This window comes from Melanostigma gelatinosum (genome assembly GCF_949748355.1).
Source record: "Melanostigma gelatinosum genome assembly, chromosome: 17".
NCBI lineage: Eukaryota > Metazoa > Chordata > Actinopteri > Perciformes > Zoarcidae > Melanostigma > Melanostigma gelatinosum.
In genome coordinates, this window is record NC_136650.1 from 5,771,273 (window position 1) to 5,789,543 (window position 18,271).

The following is an 18,271-nucleotide window of genomic DNA, read 5'->3' on the forward strand; positions in this document are numbered from 1 at the left end:
TATATTTACTCAGGAGAATCACATGAAACTTTAGGAAAGTATCAAATCTCACAAAATGGAAATATGTAATTAAATATGCAATTAAAGCTTCGTGCTAAATGATTTCAGGGAAACTTAATTTTCCCATGCTGCACTTTGTTCATCGGTCTCCTGCATCTACTTGTGGTGTTTTCTGGCTCATTCAGACTGTGCACAGGATGGGACGACGTCATCAGACTTTTACTGGCAAAGGCCGAATACTTTCTCTTTCCTCTTTGAAAGGAACATTATGATTTTTACAAACTGTTAATCATAATTGAAGAACCGCTCTGTCTTAAATGTTGACCAAAGTAGCTCTGTTGTTTCTGTGTCTGCTCACTATGAAACTCAAGGGCATTGACATGCGATCCAAAACAAATCCTGCACATGTAGCTGTACTCTACCAATACGGTGATTTGGATGTTTGCGTGTCGCCGCAGCAGTAGGATGTCTGCACTTCCTGTGAAGCCTGGCCTGCGCCACAGTGTGTCAGAGTGGAACAGCAACAACCACCAGCTGTCTGCCACGGCTCAGCATGAGCGATTTGTTTCCAGTGTGATCCGGCAGGAGGGGAGGTCACTACGCAATGAGACCAACTGTCAGGTGGGTTCATGTTGGCGAACAGTCAGTGTGTCTCTACAGGAAGAAGAATGTTGCACAACACCACGCATTGTCCACACATGACTTAATATGTCCACATGTTGTCAACCGGTTCTTTTTCTTTTCTCCGCAGACCACCTGGGATGAAAGCGATACCTGTCGCAGGCTGAGGGACCGGGCGTGGGATGTTGCCCGGAAGAAAGAGGAGCTAGAAACCTGCGCACAGAGAGTGGATGAAGAGATGGAGGCTCTGACCCTGGTGATTTATCCCAACACTTATTAAACGACTCAGTTTGTCTCATTCCATGTTCATAATAGTACAAAGATGTCAGCCTTTTATATATAAATATATATATATATATATACACACATATATATATATTTATATGTAAATATATATATATATATATATATATATATATATATATATATATATATATATATATATATATATATATATATATATATATATATATATATATATATATATATATATATATATATATATATATATATATATATATATATATATATATATATATATATATATATATATATATATATATATATATATATATATATATATATATATGTGTGTGTGTGTGTGTTTCCCTAAGAGAAAGGATCACTATTCCTGGAATCATTCAATATTAAAAATCAAAAAGAATTCTGAGCATAGATGCTGCTCGACTCTGACGTAACTGACCTCGGCCTCTGTGTGTGTTGGGACAGTCCAAAGAGCAAGCGGAGCAGGCCCTGGCTGCGACTGCCGTTCCCCTGGAGGTCGGCGGCGAATGCTTGACGCTGAGGGACGGACGGCGAGGGTGCGAGCTCGCCGTCGACCCCGTGGACGAACAGCTGAAGAAGGAGGTGGCGCTGATTGAGAGAATGCAGCACGTTCTGCAGCAGCACATCGACGAGGCCTTCGAGCAGCTGTGGTGAGGGAAGCTACGGCGTGATGCAAAACAAACACCGCGGAGGTATTTTCTCCGACCAACTTTTCCAATGTTCTCCATCGTAGTGTTTTGCAGGAGGCTCGGCACCAGCTGACCGCTGACCTCCAGAACAAGATGGACGCCCTGGACATCGATATGTCGTGCCTGTCGCTTACTATCAAGTCGCCTCAGATCTCCCTGAAGACCAACCCAACTCGCATACCGTCGGGGTAAACTCGGGATGGGGGTGTGCACGATGAAGTAATGCTTTCTTTTTCACCTCTCCTGGTTGACACACGCCTCATTGAAACATCATAATACTGAAATATCCTTGTTGTAGTTCCTCCACCCCCCAGGAGTGGGTCCAGTTCAGCCAGTATAATGAGGCCCGTGCCCAGGAGGCCATGCAGGTGTCCCAGCAAATGAGGGAGGACATGAGTCTCACCAGAGCCCAGGTGTGCATGAGGTCGTTCCTGTCGTCATTTCTTCTGTCGTGTCAAATGTGGCACATTTGCAATTCATTGGTCCTCTATCCTGGTTTTCCTCAGTTGCAGAATGAGTTGGACACTCGGCGCCGTGCCACGGAGTTCGCCCTTCGTAAGCGCATTCACCATGAAGAGCAGGCCCGCGACGAGCTGGAGTGGCAAATAAGAAATGTGAGTCCTCAAGTAGTTTATAACAGCAGGTTGTTATTGCTCGTGGATTTGAGATAAAGTGTGCAGGGGTTGCAGCTGTTTTTAATCCAGCCATGTTCCTGCTTGGTGAGAGATTGCTGTTTGTGGTTTAAGTGTCTCTGACCGCCTGCAGACTGAAGATGAAATGGCAGAAATGGGGAGAGACATCCACGGCCTGGATGCAGATGTGCAGGCAAAGACGGCCTCCCTGAAACTGGCTCACACGCGACTGGAGAACAGGACCAGCAGAGCTGGCATGGATCTGTGCAGAGACGAGGTTTGAATATAATACGTACTGTAGTATTTCAAAGCAGAAGTAACGGTAGTGATTAGGCGCCAGGTTAGGTCACTGCGGTTACTTCAGTACTTCAGTGACTTCATCTTTTCCTTCCTGTTTGTTTGCAGGTGCAGCACGGCCTCATTAATGAAGTCCATCAGCTGGAGGCTACAATCAGGGCTCTGAAACAGAAGCTGTCTGAAGCTCAGTAAGTCAGAGTCAGATCACCGAATGGATCTTATAGGTTGCACATACAGGGATGTCAAAATCCTACCAACAGATCAAAAGGGTCTAATGGCGGTTATTTTGAATGCCAAAAAGGGAAAGAAATCACTCTCAAGCTTTCACCCATGCTTTTCTCGCTCAGGCACTCTATGCAGAAGATGAAGCTCCATCATTCCCGCATGTTGCAGGATCTTTCCAGGAAACAGGAAGCCCTGTCTCTGGAACAACGGAGCGTGAACACCCGCTCCCGCCTCCCAACAACCTCCAGCACCGAGAAAACCCCGGTGCTGCTGGTTCCACTCACGAACTCCAGCGGCAGGAGCAAGCTGCAGCTGCTGGCTCAGTAACACGACACGGGGTCCAGTTTGTGAAGGGACATAACTCAACACATACATTAGGGTGATTCCTTCATTTTTAGCTTTCACTTTGTGTTTTTCTGTCCACACTTGAGATTACCATTACTGCTGTAGGACAATTTTCAGGTCAGGTCAGGTCAGAAGTATTCTTCTGACCTGTGTAGACCTTTGTGTGGTTCATTTGCTCTGTGTTGTGTTAATAATCACAAAGTAACTGTAATGTGGATTATATGCTAGTTTCCTCTCGTATTAATTGAATATTTGGTAATAAAGATATTTCTGGCGTCTGAATATATGTTCACAAAAATGTTTTTTTGCATAATTTTGATGATGTGAAAAGTATTCTCTCCTTTTTGTTATGTGATACACTTGTACACAAAGTCTGATTATTATAATTGTAGGCAGATGCTGGATCCCAAAGTCACAGAAAAAGACAAGAAATGACATTAAATGATTATGTATCTGTGCAACTTCTGAGATAAAAAGCACCGGTCCTAACATGCAACACAGCTGACAGTAAAATCATGCAATAATGTCGAATTATATTTCGATTGTAATTTAGAGAGTTTAAAGTTATGTTTATAGTTAGCATCGACACTGGAAAGTGTATTTCAGACTAACGAAGAGCAAAAAACCCACTGAACACTGTACACCCACCAGATCAGCACCAAACAGCAGACAGACCCAGTCACAGACTAGTTAGTGAATAGTGGAGTGTTTAGCAGCTAAAGAGGGTGAGTGGAGACCAAAAACAGAACCAAACCAGAGTAAATATCTGACTTACCTTCATCAGGTGGACACAAACAGGACTCCAAATGAACGATAATATTTCTCCGCTGCCATAACAACTTATAAGATGATACATCAATGTGTGTTCACAACTTGTTTCCACAAGTGGCACAAAATTCAATTTTGCAGGTCAAATAAGTTTAACAATACCACCTCAATTCAGAGTTCCTATGTTTTTGTCACGTCCTGGGAAAGTTCAATCAATATTTGAGAAGCAGAGAGGGACGTCTCAAACTTAAGATGTCAAGTATAATTCAGCTCATTCCCCTTTGTGCTCTCAATGTTATTGTCACATGTTGTCGAATTTTGCAAATGGCCGTAGATCTCCTTAAAAGGAGCAGTGTGTGGGATTTAGTGGCATCTAGTGGTGAGTTTGCAGATTGCATCCAACTGAATACTACTCTGCTCACCCCCTCCTTTCCAAGCGTCAGAGAACTACGGTGGCCTTCAGGTAACATAAAGGGAAAGGTTCTAGCTAGAGCCAGTGTTTGGTTTTTCTATATATAGATATGATGGGATCATTCTCAGCTGACACAAACAACGATTCTTACTTTCAGATGATTTAACACGAACATAGTTATAAATATTATAATTCATTTCTGCCAATAAATCCCCCAACATCCTACACACGGTCCTTCTTGCTTACTACTTGTGAAAATATTTGGAATTAAGGGAAATAAGAACATTCGAACAAGTTGTCATGCCTTTTTTCCAACATGAGCAAATTGAATCATTGCTTCAGTCATATCAGTTTTCTTCAAAGCTCTGGCTTCTGTGACTGACAACTTAGCTGGAGCAAATCTAATGGCCCTCATGATGGAAGCACCCACTGTAAGCTCCTGAAAAACAAAACCGGGAAAAAATATGAAAGGTGAATGACGCCGGTGCTAATGTCGCTTTCACTTCTGCTAATAAATATGGTAAATATGTTGTAATTACTTCCCCAGACATCAGAAGAGTAACTATAAACACGTTTGTTTTGAGCAGTGGATCAATGCACTAATCAAACAGCTTGCATGTGTTGATCTGCTGCAGGTCTTTTCCCGGAAAAAACACTTCTTGGTATCCGTCATCCTGCTCCCAATAAAATGCTCCTGCAACAAGCCACGGTGATTTTCTGCTCCATTTTCTACACCAAACGGCCCTTTTGCGTGGCACACCCACCTTTCACACATGCTCAGTAAAGAACTCATTCTCCACCATAAAACTGTGAAAAGCGGCCAACGCGCCACAAACAAGACCTTTCCCAAAGCCCAACCCATCCTGTCCTCGCATCGACCATCAACTTCAGCACATTTATGACTTTACTGCCCTGGCCCTCCAGTTCATTTAGCCAGCTTGGGCTTTAAGGGGATGGACATGTGCTTCCTGACACGCTGAATTAGCCTGAATCATTGCACTTAAGGGCCCAGATGCTACCTGTCTGTTGCCCTTCACTGAGAGGGCAATTAAGGCAGCCTGGTGCCTGCTAAATGACCCCTTCTGCATGAGTGGATGCGTCTCCTTATCTGCATCTCTGTCTCAATGTCGTGTGCGCCTCGCCCCCTTCCTGCCCACCTTGTGGCCACCGCCTCCTTTTTTCCAGTCTCAGAGTTGTTGTCTACGTCTCAGAGCTGAGTTTGACAAACCCTGGACCTACAGCAGCTGCCACCGATGGAGAATCTGTCTCTTGGAAGACGTGGTTAATAAATGGAGAGGACACAACCGTGCACCTAACTACCCATCAAATAGCTCGTCGTAGTCCTGACCTTTCCTGTTTTGAAGTTTCACTCTTGTCATGGTGAATTGGAGCCAGCGCTTCCCTTTGGCCGGACTTCCTGTGGCTCTCGGCAGCTGTTGAAAACATGCAGGTGTCTTCCAAGGATTACGTCGCCCTGTCCGTCTACACCTTCACCTTCCTGCTGGGCCTCCCCGCCAACGTGCTGGTCCTGATCGTGTATGCGCGCAAGGCCTGCAAGCGTGGCGCCACGCCCAACGTGGTCTACGCACTCAACCTTTGCCTGGCCAACCTGGTGCTCGTGGCCTGGCTGCCCGTCAAGGCTCTGGAGACTTTGCTTCAGGACTGGACGCTGCCAGCGCCCATGTGCCCCGTCTACAGCTTCTTCCTCTACTCCTCGCTGTACGGCAGCTGCCTGTTCATCACCGCCGTGACAGTGGGGCGCTACCTCAGCATCGCCTTCCCGATTATCTACAAGAGGTACCGCCGTGCTCGGATCTCTTGCTTCATCAGCGCGGCCTTGTGGTTCGTGGTGCTCCTCCACCTCAGTTTCTCCCTCGTGGCCGAAGGAGGGGCGAACTTTGTGTCCATTAAGGACGATGTCTCAGCCTGCTACGACCACTTCAACGCCTCCCAGCTGGCCATCCTGCTGCCCCTACGCCTGGAGATGGCCGTCGTCTTCTTTTTTTTGCCCCTTATCGTGACGTCCTTTTGTACGCTGCGCTGCGTCACGCTGGTGTGGCGCTCAAACTTGCGCCCCATTGGGAAGAGGAGAGTCCTGACTGTTGCTCTCTCCACGCTGGCCGTGTTTGTGGTGTGCTATGCGCCCTACAACACCTCGCACATCGTGGGGTTTGTGTTGAAGGCAAACGTCGAGTGGAGGACGTACGCCATGCTGACGAGCTCCTGTAATGTTTTCCTGGAGCCTGTGGTCATGCTGATGCTGTCGCCAGCGGTGCCGAGGGGGATCGCGGGAAGAATCTGTGGCCGGCAAAGCCAACTGAGCCGGATCGAGAGGAGTCGGCATCGATGCAACAGCACCAACGGTGCTGCAAATGTCAGGGCGCCACACACGCTATCTGAGAGGAGCCAGGCGGGGGCAGAGGTGACGAAAGAAAGTCAGGAGTGAGGTCACAGTGGGCGGAGACACCGGATGAAAAACATTCGTCCTCCAGAAGATCTAGCATCACCACTGAAGGATAAGATCCAGTGTACCTCCTCCTAACACCAGCAAATCACCTTTTTTCTTCAGATTAAAAATAAGATGTCAAAAGACGATTATAAGTCTAAGTTTTAAACCAGTCAGTGGGAACGCTGCTGAACTTAACACCAGATGATGATGACAAATGGCTCCATCTGGTGTCTGTCCCTCACTGCTCCAAGCTCTAACCGGGGAAACACTACAAACTACGTCATGTTCTCTTTTGGAAAGTGTTTTCAATGCGTTTTTCCTGCTGTGACGAGTCAAAATGTATTAGTTGTGCATTTAATGAATATCTGTTGGTGCATTTACTGCTTGGTTTCTGAACATGTTAATCATCTTCTACGTTTGTTCACCTGTAAAATGTTCAGAAATGTCCGTCAAAATATAGCGTGTTGTTTACAAATGTATTTTGTAATGTTGTCTGTTGTCCTTAGAGGAATACAGCATCATTTGAATGAATATTTCTATCTTCCTGCTACAACAAACACATTCAAATGGAAGGTGAAGCCAATGAAGTTTAGAATTAAACTGATCTTAAGAATGATGTTATCAAGGAATGGGCGTTTTATATCTAGATATCTACTTTAAATCAAGTATTATAATATATGACATATTAAAATTGAATACACATTTTCAAAGGTTTGATGATAATGTAAAACCGTGACTGTAAAAACAACAATGGCACGCTTGCATTATTCACAAAGAGTGCGAGCAGCGATACATGTGGCGATGTACAGCGGTGTGTGTGTGTGTGTGTGTGTGTGTGCTGGTAGATCTGTCAGCTGTTAGCCAAACACAGCATGAACTGTTCTCCACAAAGCAGCAGATGGGGGTGTTAGGGAGGCACTCAGCTGTGTGTTATCACTGACGGGCCCCTGTGGTGAGTATAGTGAGTGAGGAGTCAGCAGGCAGTTAATGGCTGCATAAAACATGCAATAAAAGGTGTTTTGAGAAACCACACGTGTCCCTTGAGCATACAGACATTACTGGGCAGCACAAATATAATGCAGCAGATTAGCCGTGGACAGACACAGAGGTGCACACTCACTCACTCACGCGCACGGACGCGCGCACAAACACACAGCGATCGCATGATCCTCCTGGCGGAGACAATAGAATGTCAAAACCAAATGAGGCGATGAGGACATGGAAACAATCAAATAAATACAAATAATACAAAGTAAACATCCAATATTCAAAAGTTTAAAAAAAAACTATGAAATACATTTTAAAAAATACATTTGAAGAGTGAACTGGAATGCACGCCGGTGGTGGTGACAGATAACGGGTAAGTCAGCTCCTGGAATAACTATTGATCATATTTTGAAGGGAAATTCTGTTGCTACTTTGGTGAATTGATGTGAAATTAGGTTTTCATGTTTGGCTCTTATGCCAAAACATACATTCATTTGAATCAGTGGCGGCTGGTGGTAAATGTTCTAGGTAGAGCCATCTTATCAATTTCAGCAAACATCCCAGTATGATTTAATGCAAAAACAGTGTAAGTATCAAACACGCATTATTACTTGGCAGTTAAATATTTAACATGTATTCCAACACGAAAACAATCAGTAAATAACACTTATATAACATAATATAACATGTTCATTTATTGAGATGCCCCTATGGACCTTGTTATAGGAGGTAAAGATCAGGAGAAGTAAACATGAAGTGTAATTATGAATACTGATGTTAAATTAAGCGATGATGAGTTTTCACTGTTAATTTAACATCTCTATTACATGTTGATGCCTCCATGACCAAGTTCAGCAGATGAGACTGAGGACAGCTATGTAGAAGAAAAGATGTTCACTTTGCATAATATGTAGCTTGACAGAGTTCTCATGTGTGTCCTGCTGTTCTCATGTTTCCTTACCTCCTCATCCCTCACTCCCTACCCTGGTGTTCTCATGTTTCCTTACCTCCTCATCCCTCACTCCCTACCCTGGTGTTCTCATGTTTCCTTACCTCCTCATCCCTCACTCCCTACCCTGGTGTTCTCATGTTTCCTTACCTCCTCATCCCTCACTCCCGTAACTGTCCGTGCTGGATCCGTCCCCGTTGTTTTAAAAAGCTAAATAAATTATTAGCATGATGTCATCCAGCTAGCCAAACCTGTCTGGTGTACAGCTAGTACAGAAGCTTCGCATGTACTGCTTCCCTTTCCCGTGAGTCTGCTGTCTCAGGGAGACATCGATTCAAATTTAGAAAGTGCACAATATGTCGACATTTCCTCCGGGACCGAGTTCGTGCAAGGCATACACTATAAAACGCAGATCGGCAGAGATCTTTTCCAGACGTGGTTTGTGTGCGAGTAATTGCAGAATTGCGGCAGTGTATGGTTGATTGCGTGCAGCGTAATGTCTCAGGGAGACATCGATTATTGTTTCAATGTATGTTTTAAATCTCCTTTACTTTTGCCTTTATGCTTTTAATGGTTTCATGTGAAGCACTTTGAATTACCTTGTTGTTGAAATGTGCTGTAGAAATAAACTTGCCTTGCCTTGCCTTGATTGTAAGGTCAGGCTGATCTGATATCAGCTCTTTGGCTGCAGAATCTCCTCAAAGTTCTCCTCTCAAACGGGTCTTGGAGGAGGAGTGCTCGCGCTGGCGCAGGCGCCTGTAGAGACTTCTCCTGACGAGAACGTGCAGCGAGGGGGGCCTGATCGTTCTGGCCCCAAGCTGAATCTATTTGAGGGCGCTGATTGGCTAAATTGTATGTCACTCATTTATATCTTGAATCAGCAATTGGCTAAACTGCTTCATAGACCCGCCTCTTTTGGGCCAAAACGATCAGGCCCCCCAAGCTGCGCGTTCTCAGAGTGTCGTGCACACAGACAGAGAGCACGAGCAGAGAGCACACAGGCGGAGAGGACGAGCAGGAAAAGCATATATTTTGCGCAGATATCATATTTTACACACATTACTGGGTACATTCCATAGTTGAAAAACACAAATGTTGACAATTTGTATAATTTATGATTATTATAATTTTATTTTTTTCTTTTCTTTTTTTGTGTGGCTCATGGTGGGGCCATGCCCCATGGCCCTCTATTGACCAGCCCTCTATTGACCAGCCGCCACTGAATTTAATTAAAGCATATTTATTAGCAGGTTTGTACGTAACAGTATTAAAGTCCTTATTACACAAGCACATTTACAGCTCCCTTGATTGTTTGTATCGTATTGAATTCGTTTTTCCTTTATTTCACTGTCAATGCAGAACCCCTTTAAATGAAATACATAATATTTGCTACATAAAGGGATTATGTTGGGTTTTTAAAAAAAGATAAACACTCATAAGAGATGAAGTCTCCTGATTTCAAACTCATCTGTAAATAGAAGTAACAAAAGAAAGGTGTAACTTTGTAGCCACTACATTGTTGTTCAGCGTTGCTGTGAATACAAAATACAAATTGCAATTTTTATGGGAACATGTAGAGTGCATGTAGAACATGGGACAACATGTAGAGTGCATGTAGAACATGGGACATGGGAACATGTACATGGGAACATGTAGTTCCTCACCACAGTCAGAGATTCAACATCTGCTCTTCTCTTTGTCACCATCAAAGAAACGTTATTGCGACACATTTCCACCGATATCACTTTGGAGCGGTTGCTGTGAAACGTTGTTTGGACAGTGAGGACAACAAAGATTGGGTCCAGGAGCTTATTAAATCCCCCCCCCCCCCCCATTGATGGTGAGGGAGCAGATATACAGTAGGACGTGCTTGTGATCCGATCAAACATGTTTCCAGAAGGCGAAGCACGCTGCCAGAGTGCTGCAGCATCAGACAGGACGGCCGGTGATGGAGAGTCTGGCTTTTCAAGCCTTAAAGAGGTGAGTTAGTCACACTTCTCAGTAACTTATCAATGATGTATATTTATATTTTGTCTCATGTTTGAAACCGATGGGGGTCTTGTTTGATAGTGAGGAGCTGGGTAAAACTGCGAGAGGTAAATGCTGGAATTCGAAGCTTTGATTTGAACAGCAGTCCATGTGTACGAAGCCTTGTAGCTTCTTCCTCTGTGTCAAAGACTTCCATTGTTGCTGTTCAAAACACATTGTTCAACTTTTATCAACAGACACATGAGTCCAAATACAACAAATACAATTACAACAAAAACTAAATACAATATAATACGAGGACACCGAGACGCAGGTATGATCATCGCAGTTCAAAATTCACTCGTGGTTAAAAAAACAAAACATTAATGAGCCACACACATTGACATGATCCTGTGCACTGTAGTTTATTATTCGGAAATCCCACAAACCCTGTCCTAATGCTCACAGCATCTGGAAATAGTTAAGAGATTTTCTCCTATTTTAGTCAAATATGCTAAAGAAAAAAAAAACTAGAGAAATGATTTAGCCTTTTTAGAGAAATGTAAATGTCGTATTTGTGACTTTTACATTTTGTTTTTTAAAGATGTCCTTTGTCAGTATGAACCAGTGGGCTTTGGGCTGAGTGCCACAGACGGGGTAGAGAAGTGGAAAGTATTTAAAGACAGGCTAACATATTGCTGGTTTTAGTCTTTTCATGGGATTTATTGAGAATAAGAAATACAAAAAAGAATATTTAGTGTAACATATCCCTCAACAACCAAACTCACGCAGGGTTTTTCATATCGATTTCTGTATTCTCACCTTTGTCAAGTTGCACATATCAACTTAAATCCCTGATTTCAATTGAAAGAGTCTGTGAAGTTTTAAAGAGGAAGACTTTATCAAACACAGACGGTTTGTGAGATATTTGAAGCAACATATCTACGTCTTTACTTGCAATTGCTAAAAGGGTTTATTTGAGTAATTAATTCATCGTTGCCTCTAACTTTTTGAGGCATTTCAGGAGTAACTTTTACCAATTTTAATTTTACTCATTGCCTTTACAGAGGATCTGATTTTTAGTTTTTCTATAAATCTATATTCAGATGAATGTAATGTGCTTGATCTTGTACATGCAGGGTTTCCTTCGTGAAGTAGTTGAAGGATTTTTCTGTGGTAAGCATGTTTACATGTTTACATGCTCACAATGGCAACGTTATCATGTTGAGCAGGCATATCGTGCTGCAGAGATGATATTTTTGATGATATTTGTTAGCATCGCACTGGTTCCCCGGTCTAAAAGTCAATGGAATTTTTCTGTGGCAAACAAACACTTTTGATACGTTTTGATCAGCAAGTTAATCTTCACAAATGAACGCCACTTTCATGATTTCTTTCAACAAAAATAAAGGTGCATACAATGAAACAGAATACAGCTGAGGCTGATGAGAATGTCATCAGTTTTGCAGGTAATTGGTCAAAAACCAAAGCATTGGACAAAGACAATATGTACCTGATTACAACTCATCCTCTGGGGACCATGAATGTCTGCACAATAATGCATGGCAATCGGTCCGTTATTTATTTTACAGTTATTTAGATTTTATTTGTACAGGTACAGTTCCCATTAATCGACAGCACACATTAATAAAAACATGACTGTAAATGTGACAGTGTTAGCTAAAAAAGCTAATTTTCAACCGTTGTCCCTGGGCACGGTGTTAGAAGCCGCTAAAAACATTTAAACATTTAAAAACTGTTTAAAAAGACAACAACACAAAAACAAGCAAACAGAGCTGTGCAATACAATCCTGCAGACACAGGATCAAACATGACAGACAAGCAGGCAGGCAGGCAGACAGACAGACAGGCAGACAAACAGACAGGCAGACAAACAGACAGGCAGACAGGCAGACAGGCAGACAGGCAGACAGGCAGACAGGCAGACAGGCAGACAGGCAGACAGGCAGACAGGCAGACAGACAGACAGACAGGCTACATACGGACATGGCAGGCATGAGACTGTTAGTGCTGACACAGCTGGTTGTTAATGAGCCAGGCTTTGAGGTTGTGTGTGAAGAACCTGTTAGTTGCAGAGACATCTTACTCAAAACCACAACTGTCAACCCGATGGTGGCACCACAGGAAAAGTCAGCGGATGAGCAAAGTCATCCTCTGGGGACCATGAATGTCTGTACAAAATCCCATGGCAAACCATTCAGTAGTTATTGAAATATTTCAGTTTTTACCAAAGTGGTGGGTCGAACGACATTGCTAACCCTAGAGCCAAAACCAGACCAAACTTTAGAAAGCCCACTGAATCACAGATTCAAAAGAGGGAATGTCTCTCTAAAATATGAACTATTCAGCAAAATCCCCCTTGAATTCTTTGCTGATATGATTTCTGTTTTCTTGCGTCCAGTGTCTGAGCGAGTCCGTCCTTGGTGTGAGCAGCCGCCATGTTGCGCAGTCGTCAGCTGTTGCTGTCCGTCTACATAGTCACCTTCCTGATGGGGGTCCCTGCCAACATCCTGGCATTCTTCACCTTCTGCCGCAAGGTGCGTCGCCGGGCAGCCCCGATAGACATCCTCCTCCTCAACCTCACCATCTCCGACCTCATCTTCCTGGCTAACCTGCCGTTTAAGATGAAGGAGGCCTCCGACGGCATGGTCTGGTTGCTTCCCTACGCCCTGTGTCCCTTCACCGGTTTCCTGTTCTACGTCACCATCTACAACAGCACCCTGCTCCTCACGGCTGTGAGTGTGGAGCGCTACCTGGGGGTCGCCTTCCCCCTCAGGTATGCCATGTGTCGCAGACCTCGCTACGCCGTGTTGGCCAGCATCCTGTTCTGGGTGGTGACCTCCGTGAACCTCAGCATCGTCTACATCATGCCCTACACCCAGTGGAGCAATGAAGCAGACAGTGACAACAGAAATGGCAGCACCAACAAGTCTGCCGGGCCTCCGCCCACATGCTACCAGAATTTCACCCAGGACGAGCTCGAGATCGTGCTGCCGGTCCGCCTGGAGCTCTTCCTTGTTCTCTTCTGCGTCCCCTTCATCATCTGCTGCTTCTGCTACGTCAACTTCATCCTCATCCTGTCGCGTCTTCCGAACATCGGCAGGCGCCGGAGGCTGCGTGCCATCGGTCTGGCGCTCGGCACACTGATAGTATTCGCCGTCTGCTTTGGGCCTTACAACGCCTCCCACGTGGTGGGGTTCGCTCGCAAGGAGAGTGAGGAGTGGAGGAATGTGGCGTTGCTGTCCAGCACCTTCAACGCCTGCCTGGATCCCATTATCTTCTACTTCTCCTCGGCGGCTGTCAGAAGCATGTTGAACCACTGCTTCAGGAGCATCATGGCAAAGCTGCACATCCTGAGGTGTGGAGGGGCTCCTCACCAGAGACCCTCCAAGACTGACAAATACAAGGAAGCTCCTCTTCCTTGAAAGTTTTGGAGGCATTTTTAAACGTAAATGTCTTTTTGATGGTATGTTTGTTTATTTCATGCAAAAAAATATGGACAAAATTAATAGTTGAGAATTGTTTTTACACACTAATGAAAGAGGCTTCGGGCCAATCTTAGAATAACTAATCACTGTGGCTAACAGAGAAGTTTGTGTCCTTGTTTTACGTCATGTTGGTACCTTTAAACTTAACTTTATTAATCTATAAAGCAGCTTTCACACAAACATGTAGCCCAAAGTGCTTCACTTGCTCCAGAGCTTGAAAGGGATGCAGTACTCATTTCAATGTGCAAGTTTGTTTCTCAGTTATTTATCTGCTGATTCTGTTTGTGTCAAGCTGCAATATTCAAAGCTTCAATTTAGTGCATTTTTGAAGTCTGCTGTTCCAAAGTGTTACCTTTATTAGCCATCAATGCAGGGTCAATACTCAAGTATAGTGGATGTGACTGTTTCAGGTCAAGCCATCAGTTGTGCACAAGTTATTGTGAGTAAGTTAATACGATTCGTTGTGGCAGTTGGGAAGAAACGGCGTCGTCGTACAGTTGAGAGTTGTGAGAGAGAATTCAGCAGGAAGTCAATGGGCAACATGTTCACATGGTGCCACTTTCTAACACACTGGGTAGCCCAGCGAGTCACCCTGTGACGCTCCACTACCGTGGCAATGAACTCGGTTTTGGAAAAACTTTGGTTGGCCTTGAAATTACAATGTAATGTACTCGATATGGTTCATCTCGTTGTCGTTGTGACAGCACCATGGTGGGCGGGGCTTAGGAAGGATCGGTTGGTAGAAGGTAAATCCAGCAAAATGTGAACAATGTAACATAAGTACCAAAAAAACCATCAAACTTCAAAATAACTCAACGATACTTCAGGACTTGAACACAGGCCTTCTGGTTGAAAGTCCCGTGTTTGTTTGATGTTGGTCGTGGACAGACACAGAGGTGCACACTCACTCAGGAACGCACAAACGAGTAATCGCATGATTCTCCTGGCGGAGGTAATGACCCAGAAATTAAAAGTGAAATTGTTTAATATGCAGATTGTGCATATTAATTCTCAACATCTCAATCTTTAACTTCTACCTGCCGTTAGCGGTGCTCGTCACTGGATTTTTAGCTGGGTTGATTGGATGTTTCCTGATGGACTCGTAATTAGTACATATTTATTAATAGTAAGTATCTATGTACACAGTTTTACATATTTTAGTTCTGGAACAAGGGGGTGCCCAAAATAGCTTGTTCCTGCTTCAAAACTCCAGGATATTGTAGCTTTTAGAGCCGACTCACATGCCAGACTGACGGACAAAACCTGATTTCTGAGAGGATTGTAACATTACGCAGCGTAACGTGTTGATCATTGAAATCATCTTTAAAAGAAGTTTAAAATTTGAATACATGTGGAAAAATATTACTGGGAGTTTCATGCCCATCCACGGTGTAGAAGTGCAGGTTGAAGCAGGACACTGACATCAGGAAACATACATACCGTGTATCCTGTGACTCACGGTGCAACGAGGACACTGTTTAATCAAAGTTGAGTGTTTTATAGGAGAGCGGGATTAAACAATTAAAAACCAGAGGATGTTACATAAGCAGGAAGTGGAGACGGTGCACCGCCGAGCTAATTTGGAGTTATAAGTACGGACCGACAGGAAGTGTAAACACAGAGATTACACAAAGGAAGAGTTATAAAGTATGTCTTTCGCTGATACCGCCTTCTCGTCATTTCCCGTCAGTCATAATGAACGCAGTGCTCCTATGAAGGTGGAGTGCATAAACATACAGATGGCATCCCTTTATAGTGTCTTGTTGTGTACTGCACGGCCAGGTGAAGCCAGGCCTGTTGGTTCAGCAGTGCACCGAGTTGCTTTATTAGTTTACCGTGCACGCCTATAATTCATACAGTTCTATGAAGTTCAGCCCTCTTCCATGTGGTGCTAGTTATCAATCTAGATTGCTTTGGTGGGAGTTGCCTAGGGGCACTCGGCTTGTGGTTTGAAAAACAGCAATGTCTCTTTCCAAAAATCATAAAATATGTATTTTTTCATTTTGGGGTGTGCCGTCCCCCTTAGACATTGAAGAAAATGTAACTTCAATAGAAATTGAAAGTGCAGACAGAATACAGTGCCGGTCTGTGAGCGCGTTTCGCTGCTCTCTAAACCTTTCCATTTTATGCCGACACATCCTTCCGATGTGTTAATATGAAAAACAGAACACATGTTTCATACACAGAGTATTTATTCCAAAAAAATTAAATATGACAACCAAATAAAAAGGCTCAACGTAGGACCAGGATCAGATAAGAGCTAAGACAACAAAAAAAAAAAGAAAAAAAAAAAAAAAGGTCTTGACGTACAGTTTTACTTCTAAAAGTGACACCATTTATTAATCAGCAAAAAAAACATGAATATACTGTGAAACCCAAACATTGTTTTCTTTGTGTATGATATGCAGCCAAGCACAGAAGTGTAGAGATTTACTGTTGTGGGGAATCCCTCAACATGGGAAGCGGGCACTCGAGGAGTAACAACTCAACCGAAGAGCTGTCGCTGGTCTGTAAACGTCTAAATAAAGATAAAGGAACTTAAAGAGGGGTGAGCTAGAGACATGCATACACTGAGGGAAGGCCAAACTGATTGCACAGAAAATGTTTAAAATTGCGTCATTATTGCCGTCCATTTAAGAATGAACACAGAAATCAGAAAGGAGCAAAAAAAAAAAAAAAAACAGGTTTAGAGGCAGTCTCTAGAGAAATAAAGGTAAATAAATAATGCTACATAACGTCTAAACTGAGCCACTCGTTACCTACAGAGTCGTGAGTGTTCCCCTAATTGTTGTTATTTCATTCGTTAGAAATGTTAGTTTTTGGGTTGTGCTTCAGAGTGCCCGTCCACTAAACCGATCCCCACAGGCCGTTTGGTCCTGTCTGCTCCACACTGATCAGTTCTGCATATTTTGTGTTCTTGGCATATGTCGGAGGTATCCACACACACGCACACGGAAAACAAATACACACACAATCACACCTTACAGTATTGTCATGTATCAATATATACTAGTCAACGTAGACTCGGGCCTGCGGGCCCTTTCTGAAAGTTAAGATTTCTTTGATTTACTTAAGTTTGTTATTGTTTCAGCACCATCAGGAAAGGCACAAGTCTGTTTACGGATACAATCGGTCCGAGGATGAACTTTCAACCCTCCTGCTGCTCCCCTCATGAATATGCGGGAAGAATTTTAAAAAAACAAAGAAATTTTTTTTGAAAAAGGCTTTGCTTAGCAAGTGCATTGAGAAATGGATCTAGTTCACAGTCCACTTCTTTGATGAGCTTTTGAGATGATACAACAACAGCAGAGGGAGTTCTTCACACGGAGGAGGGTTGATGGTTCATCCCATCACTTGCGAGACACAAAAATGACGCCGCCCCCCAGCGGTCCCTCCACAAAGCAGGCCGACGCCGCAAATACATATCAGCTTTGCTTTCCACACAAGTAAACCTATTGCATTATCAAATCACAGACCACCACGGTTATTACACGGCCATATTTCCATACGGCTTCCGTTTCAAACAGGACTTTGTTAAAAAAAAATAATAAGTGGTGTGTGCATTACATTAATACCTCTATATATAAATATATCTCAATTCAGACTTAAAAATGCTTTGTGTTTCTTGAGGACGAAGGCGTCTGATGTCCAGCTCTGTCGGAGGTGAATTTACTGTACGCCGTAAAAAAGGTACTAAGGCTCCAGATAGACTTCCAAAAAAACAAGCAGAGCGTCAGCCAACAATGTTAGACATGCCCACGACTAATTCTCTTCAAGTAAAATGAAATGCTGGTAATGTCTGACATTAGGAAACAGCTCCAGCATGACAAACAAAGGGAGACAAGCTGCTCGGATATATCCTCAGAATTAAAATGTTGTGAACCGTGGGCGACTTCGAACAAGAATCCCGTCTCTGTCCAACCATAAAAACAACTCTTTTAGTGCAGTAAAATACCATTATTCTCTTAATCTCTGTATTAATATATAGCCTATATGTATCTGATGAAATATTAAATAAATGTGGTTTTCACATAGCAGCTTAGGTTTGGTTCTGGTGACATGCACAGTAAGCAGTACAGAGCGGATCAGCTCGATGCTGTAAGGCCCCGCCCCCAAGTCCTCCACCCTCACCCCT

General features: G+C 43.6%; 3 protein-coding genes across 3 annotated transcripts; all 3 read left to right on the forward strand.

Moving 5' to 3' along the window:
• Positions 1–465: 465 nt before the first annotated feature.
• tekt2 (tektin 2 (testicular)) lies at positions 466–3,076 on the forward strand (the record flags this gene model as incomplete). Its single annotated transcript, XM_079288330.1, has 9 exons — positions 466–621; positions 752–877; positions 1,351–1,556; positions 1,640–1,783; positions 1,894–2,008; positions 2,102–2,209; positions 2,361–2,504; positions 2,633–2,712; positions 2,872–3,076. The coding sequence occupies 9 exons, from the start codon at positions 466–468 to the stop codon at positions 3,074–3,076; spliced, it is 1,284 nt and encodes a 427-aa protein (XP_079144456.1).
• A 2,642-nt stretch (positions 3,077–5,718) lies between these two features.
• Positions 5,719–6,720, forward strand: LOC306791290 (free fatty acid receptor 3; the record flags this gene model as incomplete). Its single annotated transcript, XM_079287940.1, has 1 exon — positions 5,719–6,720. One exon carries the CDS (start codon positions 5,719–5,721, stop codon positions 6,718–6,720), a length of 1,002 nt encoding a protein of 333 aa, XP_079144066.1.
• Positions 6,721–13,086: 6,366 nt separating this feature from the next.
• Positions 13,087–14,073, forward strand: LOC306791745 (free fatty acid receptor 3-like; the record flags this gene model as incomplete). Its single annotated transcript, XM_079288613.1, has 1 exon — positions 13,087–14,073. One exon carries the CDS (start codon positions 13,087–13,089, stop codon positions 14,071–14,073), a length of 987 nt encoding a protein of 328 aa, XP_079144739.1.
• Between the last annotated feature and the right edge of the window lie 4,198 nt (positions 14,074–18,271).